The 13,218-nt window shown below is 37.9% G+C and overlaps 1 protein-coding gene across 1 annotated transcript in view; it reads left to right on the top strand.

Annotated features, from left to right (window-relative positions):
• The window catches only part of RGSL1 (regulator of G protein signaling like 1), an 89,726-nt gene that overhangs the window by 32,420 nt on the left and 44,088 nt on the right, over positions 1-13,218 (top strand). The window contains exons 7-8 of the mRNA XM_012802578.1: positions 4,568-4,630; positions 5,022-5,244. Coding sequence (XP_012658032.1) covers positions 4,568-4,630; positions 5,022-5,244 — 286 coding nt within the window. The remainder of the gene's footprint in view (positions 1-4,567; positions 4,631-5,021; positions 5,245-13,218) is intronic.

The raw sequence follows: 13,218 nt of genomic DNA, 5'->3' as shown, positions 1-13,218 counted from the left end.
AAAAAAAAAAAAAAAGAAAGAAAGAAAAGAAAGGAAAAGAAAGAATGTACCTCAACATAATGAATACCATTTATGGAAAGCCTATTGCTAACACCATACTTAATGATGAAAAGCTGAAATTGTATCTCCTAAGAACAAGGCAAGGATCGTGAATGTTATCTCTCCTATTCAATACAGAACTGGAAGTCCTACTCAGAGAAATTAGACCAAAGAAATAAACATCTAAATCATAGAGGAAGAAGTAAAACCATCTCAGTTTGCAGATGACATTATCTTGCATGTAGACAACCTTAAGGTTATCCTTGTAAAAAGCTGTTAGAATTAATAAGCAAATTTGGCAAAGTTGTAGGATAAAACCAACATTCAAAATCAGTTGTATTTCCATACACTAACAATACTGTATCCAAAAAGAAATTTTTCTTTTCTTTTTTTTTTTTTTTGAGACAATGTCTCACTGTGTTGCCCTTAGTAGAGTGCCGTGGCATCACACCTCACAGCAATCTCTAACTCTTGGGCTTAAGTGATTCTCTTGTCTCAGTCTCCCAAATAGCTGGGATCACAGGCACCTGCCACAACTCCCAGCTATTTTTTGTTGCAGTTGTCATTGTTGTTTAGCAGGCCTGGGCCAAGTTTGAACCTGCCTGCCTCTGTGTATGTGGCTGGAGCCCTAAGCACTGAGCTACGAGGGCTGAGCCCCAAAAGAAAATTTTTTTTAAATTCCACTTATAATAGCATCAAAAAGAGTAAAATACCTAGAAATTAACTTAATCAAGGAGGCAAAAGACTTTCACACTTTCAGTACAAATGTGGGTGAATTAAATTTTAGAAGACAGAGTTAAAATCTTCACAGATTAGAAGAATTAATATTGTTAAAATGTCCATAATTCCCATACTACTCAAATCTATGTTTAGATCAATGTGATCTCTACCAAATCTCAGTGGCATTTTTAAAAATGGAAATATAGGAAACAATCCTAAAATTCATTTGGAACCACAAAAGATCCCAAATAGTCAAAGTAATTTTGAGAAAGAAGAGTAAAGCTAGAAGTATCACACTCCCTAATTTCAAAACATGTTTGAAAGCAACAGTAATTAAAACAGTATGATACTGGCATAGAAAACAGTCACATACACACCAATGGAACAGGATAGAAAGCCCAGAAATAATCCTATGCACGTATGCCTTATTATATGAACATGACAAGGGTCCAGTGGGGAAAACATGGATTAAAGCCTTCACATAAAACCTGAAACAATGAAACACTTAGAAAAAATATAGATGGAAAGCTTTTAACTATAAGACTGGGCAATGAATACAAAAAATAGACAAATGGAATCACATTAAACTAAAAAGCTTCCACACAAAAAAGAAAAAACAAAGTTTCTGTGAAATTGGAGAAAATATTTGCAAACCATATCTCTCTGATAAGGAGTTAATATCCAAAATATATGAGAAACTCAATTCAAGAAAAAAAGTCCAAAGAACCCAATTTAAAAATGTGCAAAGGGACTCGGCGCCTGTGGCTCAAGCAGCTAAGGTGCCAGTCACATACATGTGGGTTCGAATCCAGCCAGGGCCTGCCAGACAACAATGGCAACTATAACCAAAAAATAGCCAGGCGTTGTGGTGGGCCTCTGTTGTCCCAGCTACTTAAGAGGCTGAGGCAAGAGAATCGCTTAAGCCTAAGAGTTGGAGGTTGCTGTGAGCTGTGATGCCACAGCTCTACCCAGGGAGACAGCTTGAGGCGCTGTCTCAAAAAAAAAAAAAAAAAAAAGTGCAAAGGACCCGAATAGACATTTTTTCAAAGAAGATAAACATGTAGCCAACTGGAACATGAACATGTACTTAGCATCACTAATAGGGAAGTGCAAATCAAAAGTACAATGAAGTATAACCTCATACTTATTAGGATGGCCATTACATATATTGGGGAAAAAAACCAAGTGTTAGAAAGGCTGTAGAGAAAAGGAAACACTTGCGTTCCGTGGTAATGTAAATTGGTACAGCCAATATGGAAAACAGTATGGAGGTTCCTCCAAATATGAAAAATAGAATTACCTTTATTTAGATCCAGCAATCCCACTTCTAGGTATATATACAAAGGGATTAAAATCTGGATCTCAAAGAGATATCTGTGCTCTCGTATTCATTATAGAATTATTAAAAATAACCAAAATATGGAAACAACCAATAGAAATGTCCATTGACAGTAGAATGAATGAAGAAAATATGTCATAGGCCAGATTCGGTGTCTCTGGCGCTTTCATATGGATTCACAAAATCCCAAGAGCTTCATTATATGAGACAAGCTTGGGCAACATAACAAGACCCTGTCTCTATAAAAAAATTAAAAAATTATCCTGGTGTGGTGGTGCATGCCTTAGTTCCAGCTGAGGCTGAAGCAAGAGGATCACTTGAGCCAAGGAGTTTGAGATTAAGTGAGCTGTGATTTGGCCACTGTACTCTGCCCTGGGTGACAGAGTGAGATCTTATCTCTAAAAAGAAAAGACACTATAAGTACAGTGTCTGGAAAATAGAAAGTACAAAAATGTTTCTTCTCTTTGACCCTTTATCACACCCACAGAAACTCAGACTAGGACATTACCTTAGACTTTCTGCCCTCCTCCCCTCTCATGGCACAGATGAGGGAACAAAATCTAAATTCTCACTGCTGTTTACAGATAAGTGCAGAGTCAATGTCCAGGTTCCTGCTCAGTCTATTCCAAGGTTAGCAAATTATGGTCTGGGAGCTAAATCCAACTTACCATCTATATTTGTATGGCCATCTTAGCAAGCTAAGAATTGTTTTACATTTTTTTAATGGTAGAAAAAATATCAAGGAATATATCATAACACATAGTTATTAAATAAACACATTTTAGCATCCATAAATAAAGTTTACTGGAACACAGCTATGCCCATTTGTTTATGTGTTATCATGTCCTATAACCACAGAGTTGAGTACTTGCAACAGAGACCATATAGCCCACTCAGCTATAGTTACTATCTGGCCCTTTACGGGAAAAGTTTGTAGATGGCTTGGTCTATTACATTACTCTTAGGAGGGACCAAGAGGGTTTATTGAGTGATGTGCAAGCTCAATTCTGAAGAAAGCCCTAATACAGTATAACAAAAAAGGGGGGGTTATTTTTTATTACTATTATTTTGATTTAAAATCTGATTATTTCTTTTGATAGAAAATGCTTGATTAAACATTGTTTCTTAAGAAATCAATTTGATTTTTTATTCGTTAATTGTTACATAGTCATAAATCTTTTAAACTGAAGGTGTTAATGGGGTACTCATTTCATACATGCTTTTTATTATTCATATTTTATATATGTACTTAAAGCTTGTCCATGAGTGGGCAACATTATATTACATTACACATTGGTAAGGTTCAATCACTGAATTGAATTCTCCCAAGAATATATTTCACTTCAGTTCTCCAGGAGCCCAGGAGATTTAATAAAGCTGCTCAAATTCATACCATTAAACTTACTTTATGGCAGCATGACTGGAGTAGTTTGTAGAGATGCTCTTACATTGCTTAAAGATTACTGCAAAATAATTCCCAGATTACTCACCAAGGCATTCACATTCCTCATGTATATCACCAACCAACCTTCCCTGCCCCATCTCTTGCCACTCCTTCATTACTGCGATCTTCACATGAATTTTATATTTCATCCACACTGCAGGCCTCATCATTCTCAAACATGTCTTATTCCATCTCTGTGCCTTTGTTTATGCTTTTCTCACTATGCAGAATGTCCTGTACTCAACTTCTTTATGGTAAGTTCCTATTCATGCAAGATGCAAACTCTAGATTAATTTTCTTTTCCTTTATGAATTCCTCCTGGATTTCCATGGCTCATTAGGAACTATTTGCTCCCTTCTCTCTGCTGTCAGAGAACTTTGCTAATAATAATACCTCTATCATAGCATTGATCATCATGCTAGAAGGTGAGCTCCTTGGAACAATGCTTGTAGCATATTGATCTCTGTATTCCCAGCAATTCATACAGTGCCTGGCATGCAGGAGGCTCTCAGAAAACATTTGTCACGTAAATAAATGAGTAAAAGTGAGAGTATGAATAAATAAACCCAGCTAAGCATTAACTCAAAGGTTATTGTTTGTTTCAATGTAATGAAATGTTCTTCACAAATGTGTAAGGTCTTTAAGTGGGCGGTATAAGGGTAGAAATACCAAGAAAGAGATGCTTGGTTTTCAGGGCCATTTTGAGAATCAAATGACATAGTATTTTGGAAAAGAAGGAAGTAATATGCAGATATCACGTACTTGTTCTATAAATTATTTTTTATCTCCTTAAATATATATTGCTGTTCTCTAAGACTTAAAGAGAGGCTGTGTGAGCTGACATATTCAGGGAGATAAAGAAATGCCTCCTGGTTGGTCACAACTAACGTCTGCTCTTTCTTTGTATCTTCAAGTTAGAGAATCCAGAATCTGTAGCTTACTCTGCTCCCAGGTGAACACAAGCAGGAAAAATGTAGCAGGCTGAGCATCCACCTAATGATGCTTATGCTGTGTTTGTATTTCAGATACTTAGGCCCTGGTATGACGAATTCCTGAATGAAGAGGACTACTGTTTTCTCTCTTTTACAGTAAGAGGGGCTCTGGGTTGGCAGATTGGGGGAGGAAGAGAGAGAAGTTGCTGTTTTAGAAGACTTGTTTGATAAAGCAAATGAATTTTTTATTTTCCTGGAGGCAATGAAAGATTGACATGGTCCCTCCTGTCCAACAAGGAAAAGGACTTAGTGTATAACCTGACTTTGAAGAAGTCACAATCATATACCATTTCTCTGTTATAGAAAATAGGTTTGATTAGAAGAGGGAGAGGGTTGGTATGTGAAGGAGTAATGGGTCTTAACAATTAAAACAATCAGAGCAAGTCTGTGTGATAGGGAGGAATGAAGGACTGAGTCTTTACAAAACTGTTGCTTCTGGTTTAGCTGCTGCAACAAATGCTGTCTTTTCCCCATTCCTTTATCTTAGACTCAGAACAGGCTAATCAGTTCCATACGGCCTAAAAGAGACACGATAAGCAAAGAAGAGAACATTCTTCTTTGTAAGAGGGTTCAGGAATCTCTGGAGTTAAGCCATGCTTTGGCTACCACAGAGAAAATGGATTCTATGCAGTGGCAAAAGATAGCTACTGAAGACCTGAGACAAGGAGGGTCTCTCCAGGTAGAGCTGTCACCACCAATGTTTCTAGTAGGTAAGAGCAGTCACTGTAATGTTTTTGACCCTTACATATAGCCAACTTGCAAGTATGAATATTTACTGATTATTTACCATGCATTAGCACAGCACCATGAAAAGACTACTTTATTTGATCTTCAAAATAATCCATGATGTAAGTACTAAGTAACTGAGATATGGAGAGGATGTGACCTTCCCAAGGTCACACAGTTAGCAGCAGAGTCAGGATTGGAATCCAGACACACTGCAGAGCCAGCTACTGTATCTGAGAGAGCCAGAATATTCAAGTTTGGCCAGACTCTTACCCACTAAAGCATCACTACAGTTAATACTGAATGCTTGCACGCATCTGATAAGCATGTTCTTTAACACACGAGAATCAGGTCCAAAGGAATTTCAGTAAATACATTTTTAACAGTCATCCTCTTCCCTAACATAACATACCAACCCACCTTGGCAGCAGAAAGAAGTAATCAGCACAAAGCTCTGCTGTCCTTGCTTTCTCTGCTGGGGTTATGTCTTTGCTCTTCTATTAACTCTGTATACTTGAGAAATATATTTAACCTCTCTTTACCTCAGTTTTCTCATCTGTGAAATAGAAATAATACATGATAACAGGTTTGTTTTGAAGATGAACTGAGATCATTTCTGAAAGCTACTAGCACGATGCGTGGCCATAGTGAGTATTGAGCATATTGCTTTCATTGTTATTTGAAGAACTGTGTATTTCTCAACCTTTGATTCACAATAAATACATATGACCTTATGATTCTTTAAACATATGCATGTGTATATGTGTGTGCATATATCATGTATATGGAAAAAAATTCCACAATGCAATCATTGCCCTTATTGCATAAGCTGATATACTCTAACATTCTATTCTATCCTATTTCATGTTATAAAAGCTAACAGTGACTCAGTTTATTTGTGGCATGCTGATGACTCATGACTCACACTTTGAAAAAGAATGCTAGAGAAGGAGTAAGCAAATGCTTGGAAAACTCACTTGCTCCATGAGCAGGGGCAAGTTACTCTGTCTCTCTGAGCCTCATTTCTTCATGTATAGAATATAGATAATAGCCCCTACTTTGTAATATTGTTGAGAGGATTACAGGTAATGTATTTACATGACAAGTACATGCTCAGTAATGGGTACCTTTTAGATTATAAAAAAATTGTAACACTCAACTCTTTTTTAAAACTTTAATGTGTACTCTATATACAAAATAAGATGCCCTGAATGCTTGCTCCTCAGAGCCATGCTTGGGGATGAGTCATTTAAATCTAGCATGAATAAGCCTTTTTTCACCTTAGAGGTTCCACCCTTTCTCTGAAACCTGAGCATTCTCAAGCCTTTTCAAGGAAATCAAGGCAAAAGAAGATAGGATGACTGTTAAATTTCACCAAATACATCCTGGGTAACAGGCATTACTCTGGTGGCTATGGAGTGGCAGGGGGAGCCAGGAAGAGTGTAACCCATCCTCTGCGGAGACTCCCTGTCTTCCCCCCAAGAAGCATTATTACTTCTTCTGGCATATCTTTTTTGGAACACAAGTCTGGCCTGACAAAAGACCTTCTTTGCAGCAGAGAAAGGTGGTAGACCAGGAGAATCGTTCAGCTGAGCTCTCCTAGAATGGGGACCTTACCCAGAGTCATAGCTCAGGGAGCATAGCAAGGAGGTGGTGAGCTGGATACAGTGTATGATCTGGAGTAGTGGAAATCTGATGAATTAGGCAAATGAGTATGACTGACTGGGATTGGCTGGCTGCTCACAGAGGCCTGGGATGGGATAAAGTCTTTCTGGAGTTTTTAGTTGTTGTGGGAAGCTGTGTGTTGAGTGGAAAGCTTGGAGGAGTGGATGGACTCAAACAGTATACAGCAACCAGATTTGAATGCCAACTGGAGTGGATTTGCCATAGGTTTGGTGGCTGGTGAGGCAGCCATACTGGGAAGGTCTCAGTGGCCAGGGGGTTGCCACTGTGGGAAGGTTGTAAGAGGTCTTAGCAGGGGCCTAAATCATGGGCATCTTAATTCTGACTTTTGGGATCAGAACTCCACTCTGACAATAGGTTGAGGAACTCCTACATCCCATGGGGAGTGGAGTCAGTGGGCATTGTGAGACCTGCCCCTGAAGGATTCTTGTGAGCTTTAAGATCCCAACACAGCAGGGTCTCAATGCTGAGGAAACAGGCAATCACTAAAGGCAACTAAGTTTGGAATAAGGACCATAAATGTTGCTGGCTGTGCTGTCTCCTAAAAAAAACTCACAGCACCACCTGGTGTCCCAGAAACACTTTGCAACATACTGTCATCAAGAGCAAGGACTTCTGTTTAAAACAAAGGAGGCAATGAAAAGTAAAAAGGAGGATGAGGAGGGGAATAAGTAGAAAGAACACATGAGGAGGAACCAACAGAAAAATTTGGGCAACATGAAAAACCAAAACAGAAGAACTCACCCAAGGGACCATGAGGCAGCTACTGCAGAACACTCCACCTATAAAGAATAAATGGACTTGACAGAAAGGAAATTTAAAATATGGATGATAAAGACATTAAAAGGAATGGATGAGAAAATGGAAAGACAGAACCAAAAGTTGGAAGGGAGGTATGCAGAATATAGAAAGGATATGGCAGAGCTTAAGGAAATGAAGAAGACAATCAGGGAATGTAAGGATGCAGTAGAAAGTACCAAAAATAGGTTAGACCATGGAGAAGAAAGAACATTAGAGCTAGAAGGATAAAGTTTTCGAGTTAACCCAGATAGTTGAAGAGACAGAAAAGAAGAGAGAGTAGGCAGAACAGGTGCTTAGAGAACTATGAAACTCCATGAAACATTCAAACATATGAACAATGGGGATTCCTGTATGGGAAGACGATTGCCCCAAAAGTATGGAAGCCCTACTGGAGACTATCATAAATGAAAACTTCCCAGGTTTTACCAAAGACCCCAAAATACTCCCTTCAGATGGATATCAAACCCTGGGTCATCTCAACTCAAACAGAGCATCTCCAAGACACATTGTCATAAACCTGTCCAAAGTCAAGATGAAAGAAGAAAGTCTACAAGCAGCCAGAAGTAAGCATTGACTGATCTACAGAAGCAGAGCATTAGGATGATGGTAGAATTTTCAACTGAAACCTTCCAAACTAGAAGAGCCTGTTCATCCACCTTCAACATTCTTAAACAAAAAAAATTTTCAACCCAGAATTCTGTATCGTGCCAAACTACGCTTCAGAATTGATGGAGAATTCAAATCTTTTGTGGATATACAAGCAATGAGGAAATTCACCACAACAAGACCAAATCTACAAGAAATACTTGACCTATTCTCAACAATGACCACCACAATGGACCACCAGCAAAGTAAATGCCCAGAAGCAAAGGGTCAAAACTTACCTTCCACCGTGGCACAAAGGATAAAACTACATGATGGACTTTCATAATATAAGATGAGTACTCCACAACATTTATCAATTCCCTCAATAAATGCCAATGGACTGAATTTGTCAGGCACAGGCTGGCTGAATGGATAAAAAAGCACAAGCTAGTTATATGCAGTCTTCAGAAGATACACCTAGCCTTGAAGGACAAATCAAGACTTAGAGTGAAGGGATGGAAAACAGTATTTCAAGGAAATGGAAATCAGTAGAAATGAGGGGTTGCAATCTTATTTTCAGATACAAGTGGATTTAAAGCAACTAAGGTTAAAAAAGACAAAGATGGACAGTTTATACTGGTCAGAGGAAGAATACAACAAGAAGACATTTCAATTTTAAATATTTATGCACCCAACTTAAATGCTCCCTGATTTATGAAACAGACATTGATGGGTCTGAGCAATAAGATATCCCATAACACCATAATAGTCAGGGACTTTAATGCCCTTCTGACAGAACTGGACAGATCCTCTAAACAGAAACTGAACAAATATGCAAAGGACTTAAATGTGATCCTGGAACAAATGGGATTAATAGACATATACAGAACACACCATCTCAAAGCTAAGGAATATACCTTTTTCTTGTCAGCCCACGGTACATACTCCAAAATTAACCACATCCTAGGATACAAATCAAACCTCAGCAAAATTAAAAGAATATAAATTACACCTATATCTTCTAGGACCACAAATCAATTAAGGTGGAACTCAACTCCAACAAAAACATTCATCCCCACATAAAGACTTGGAAATTAAATAACCTTATGCTGAATGATCATTTGGTTCAGGAAGAGATAAAAGGGGAAATGGTTAAATTCCTCAAATATAAGAACAATGAAGACACAAGTTAATGAAACCTGTGGGATATAGCAGGAAGCAATCTTAAGAGAAAAATTTATCACATTAGATGCCTACATTTGACTCGGCACTTGTGGCTCAGGTGGCTAAGGCACCAGCCACATAAACCTAAGGTGGAGGGTTCGAATCCAGCCCAGGCCCGCCAAACAACAATGATGGCTGCAACCAAAAAATAGCTGGGTGTTGTGGTGAGCACCTGTGGTCCCAGCTACTTGGGAGGCAGAGGCAGGAGACTCGTTTGAACTCAGAGTTGGAGGTTGCTGTGAGCTGTGAGGGCACGGCACCCTACCCAGGGTGACAGCTTGAGGCTCTGTCTCAAAAAAAAAAAAAAGAAAGAAAGAAAAAAGAAAAAAAAAGATGCCTACATTGGAAAAACAGAAAGAGCACATCAACAAACTCATGAATCATCTTATGGAATTGAAAAAGGAAAACAATCTAATCCCAAGCCCAGCAAAAGAAAATAAATAACCAAAATTAAATCAGAGATGAATGAAATTGAAAACAAAAGAATCATTCAGAAAATTAACAGAACAAAAAATTGGTTTTCCAAAAAACTAAATAAAATCTATAAACCTTTGACCAGATTAACTAGAAACAGAAAAGTAAAATCTCTAATCACCTCAATCAGAAACAATAATGGAGAAATAATAACAGATACCAAAGAGATACAAGAGATTATCTCTGAGTACTACAAGAAACTCTAGCCCCAGAAATTTGACAATGTGGAAGAAATGGATCAATACCTGGAATCATCCTCTCACTAGACTTAATCAAGAAGAAATAGATCTCTTGAACAGATAGATTTCAAGAACTGAGATCAAAGAAGCAATAAAGTCTCCCAACAAAAGAAAGCCCTGGTCCATATGGCTTCATGACAGAATTCTATCATACCTTCAAAGAAGAGCTTTTACTCATACTGCAGAAATTATTCCCAAAAATTGAGAAGGAAAGAATCTTCTCTGACATGTTCTATGAAGCAAACATCATCCTGATACCCAAACCAGGAAAAGGCCCAACTAAAAAGGAGAATTTCAGACCAATTTCACTAATGAATATAGATACAAAAATTCTCAGTAAAATCCTAGCCAACAAATTACAGCTACATATTAAAAAATATATATTCATCCTGATCAAGTAGGTTGCATCCCAGGGATGCAAGGCTGGTTTAACATACGTAAGTCCATAAACATAATTCACCATATCAACAGAAGCAAAAACAAAGATCATATGATCCCCTCAATGGATGCTGAAAATCATTTGATAAAATCCAGCATCCTTTTCTAATCAGAACTCTAAAGAAAATAGGCATAGATGGCACATTTCTTAAATTGATTGAAGCCATCTATGACAAACCTACAGCTAATATTATACTGAATGGAGTAAAACTGAAAGCTTTTCTACTTAGAACTGGAACCAGACAAGGCTGTCCTCTATTACCACTGCTATTCAACATAGTGCTGGAGGTTCTGGCTAATACAATCAAACAAGAGAAGGGAACAGGTCGGACTGGAGAAAGAGTGAAGATGGTAGAGTGAAGTATGCAGCTGGTGACTGGCCTCTGGGCCAGGGTGCATCAGCCCCTGGGAGGCTGAGTGCATCTGTCTGGCCTTGGGAGGTTCCTTATCACAGGAAGAACATTTCCTTTGACCTTTAGGTGCTTTTGTATTCATCTCAAAAGCAAAATGCTAAACTCAGGACTCAATCTCTGTGTTGTCTCCTACAGTGAGCAGTCTGACTTCCTTTATCCAGCCACTTTACCTATTCTTGAAATGTGGATATCTCTTCTCTACACATTACCTCCATGATATGGAATGGAAAAGACCAGGTTTTTGTTCCACTTCTCAAATTCAACACAGAGAAGCCCCTAAAACGTGTTTATCCTGCCTACTTCTCCAGGAGGAGAGAAGCAACTGACATGGGTTCTTCTACTATTTGCTTAATTGTAAAGAAATTATTTTGCAAGCTAAAGGCTAACGTTTCATTTGAAACAGGTGCTTAGATGGTGGTATTTGTGAATTCTTTATTGTGTGTTCCAAATGAGACGGCTAAATAAATTGCAAGTATGGATGACTTCAGGGTTTTTTTGAAATGTCTTCCAGTTTCAGCCACTATCATGATAAGCACAGTTGAGTCTGCAGAGTAAATTCCAAATATGCCTTCTAATTTGAAATGAAAGATGCTAAAAAGCTGCATACATTATATACCTAATCCTGGCTCATCCTATGACAGATTACAGAGTAAACAAACATACTGTTTTACAATTAAACCTTCCATGTGGTAAAAGCAGCATAAAAACAAACTATCAAAGTTAATTTCTTATGCAAATATACCTTCACAGTGTCTGCAAATACATAGTTTTACATATGTAAATCCCCATTTTTGGATCAGAAGAGGGATTTTCTCCAAGACAAAGAAGGTTTTTTTGATTTCTTTCTCAGAAGGCTTTGGACATTTGATTTCCTAAAAATATTTTTTATTCTAAGGAAGCACCGGATTGTGCTGCAGTTAACCTATGAGCACATGCTTGGGTTTAGTGAAAGGATAGTAAAAGAAAACAGTTTTGAGTCTAGTGATGGCCCTGTTCACCTTCCTCAGAGGAGAGACTGCTTCAATTGCTTCATTCTTTTTTGAGGAATTTTATAGGGCATTTGAGACTTTGTTTTCCACATTGCTAAGACTGGAAGAAAAGTGGCAATAAGTGGTTTTTCAGTTCAGAAGATGTGATAAGTCCAGTAGTATGGCCTGTCTTCAACTTTGGACATAGAGGAATGGGGAGAAGGAGGAAAAATGAGAGAATTTTCCATTTGATTCCTTCTTAGAGGCAAAAATCCCTAATGTGGCTCCCTCTGACTTTACAGTGTGTTATATAGCTCCATTTTTTGTAAAAGCATAAATAATTCTTTTCCTTAGACCCAGGATGGATACTTGGATGTTTGACTTATTTTAGGTGATAGGAGGTAATGTTATATTGAAAAGGCTGGGGACTCAGGTACTTTTCTTAGTTGGGACTGAACTTTCTCATCAGAGAAGGGGCCTCAGAAGCAATGTTCCCAAATTTGTGGTTGGGCCATTGTAGATTCAGGGTGTGGAAAAGTAACCTCAAACAAAAGAAATAGTTCCAATAAGAAATACGGATTTTCCTTTTTCTCCTTTAACAGTTATACTATATGATGAACAGACTATAGTAGAAACTTGTTGTTTCCAAATCAGCAGAAGACTATTGTGTGTATTCCCAGGTCTTTACATAAGAAAAGTAAAACTTTTATGATCCTTAAAAAAAAAAAAAAAGGAAAGAGAAGGGAATAAAGCGCATCCAAATGGGGGCAAAGGAAGTCAAACTCTCCCTCTTTGCTAATGATATGATCTCATACTTGGAGAATCCCAAAAGACTCAACCTCAAGACTCCTGGAAGTGATCAAAAAATACAGTAACGTCTCAGGATTTAAAATCAGTGTCCACAATTCAGAAGCCTTTGATATGCCAATAACAACCAAGATGAGAAGCTAATCAAGTACACAATTCCCTTCATAGTAGCTTCAAAGAAAATGAAATACCTAGGAATATCCTAACAAAAGAAGTGAAGGACCTCTGTAAAGAAAATTACAAAACCCTAAGAAATAGTAGAAGATATTAACAAATGGAAGAACATATCATGCTCATGGTTGGGAAGAATCAACATTGTGAAAATG

This window comes from Otolemur garnettii, unplaced genomic scaffold (assembly GCF_000181295.1).
Source record: "Otolemur garnettii isolate 467f Iridium unplaced genomic scaffold, OtoGar3 scaffold00016, whole genome shotgun sequence".
Lineage (NCBI taxonomy): Eukaryota > Metazoa > Chordata > Mammalia > Primates > Galagidae > Otolemur > Otolemur garnettii.
Note: the sequence above shows the minus strand (reverse complement) of the source record. Positions and strands in the feature narration are given on the sequence as shown.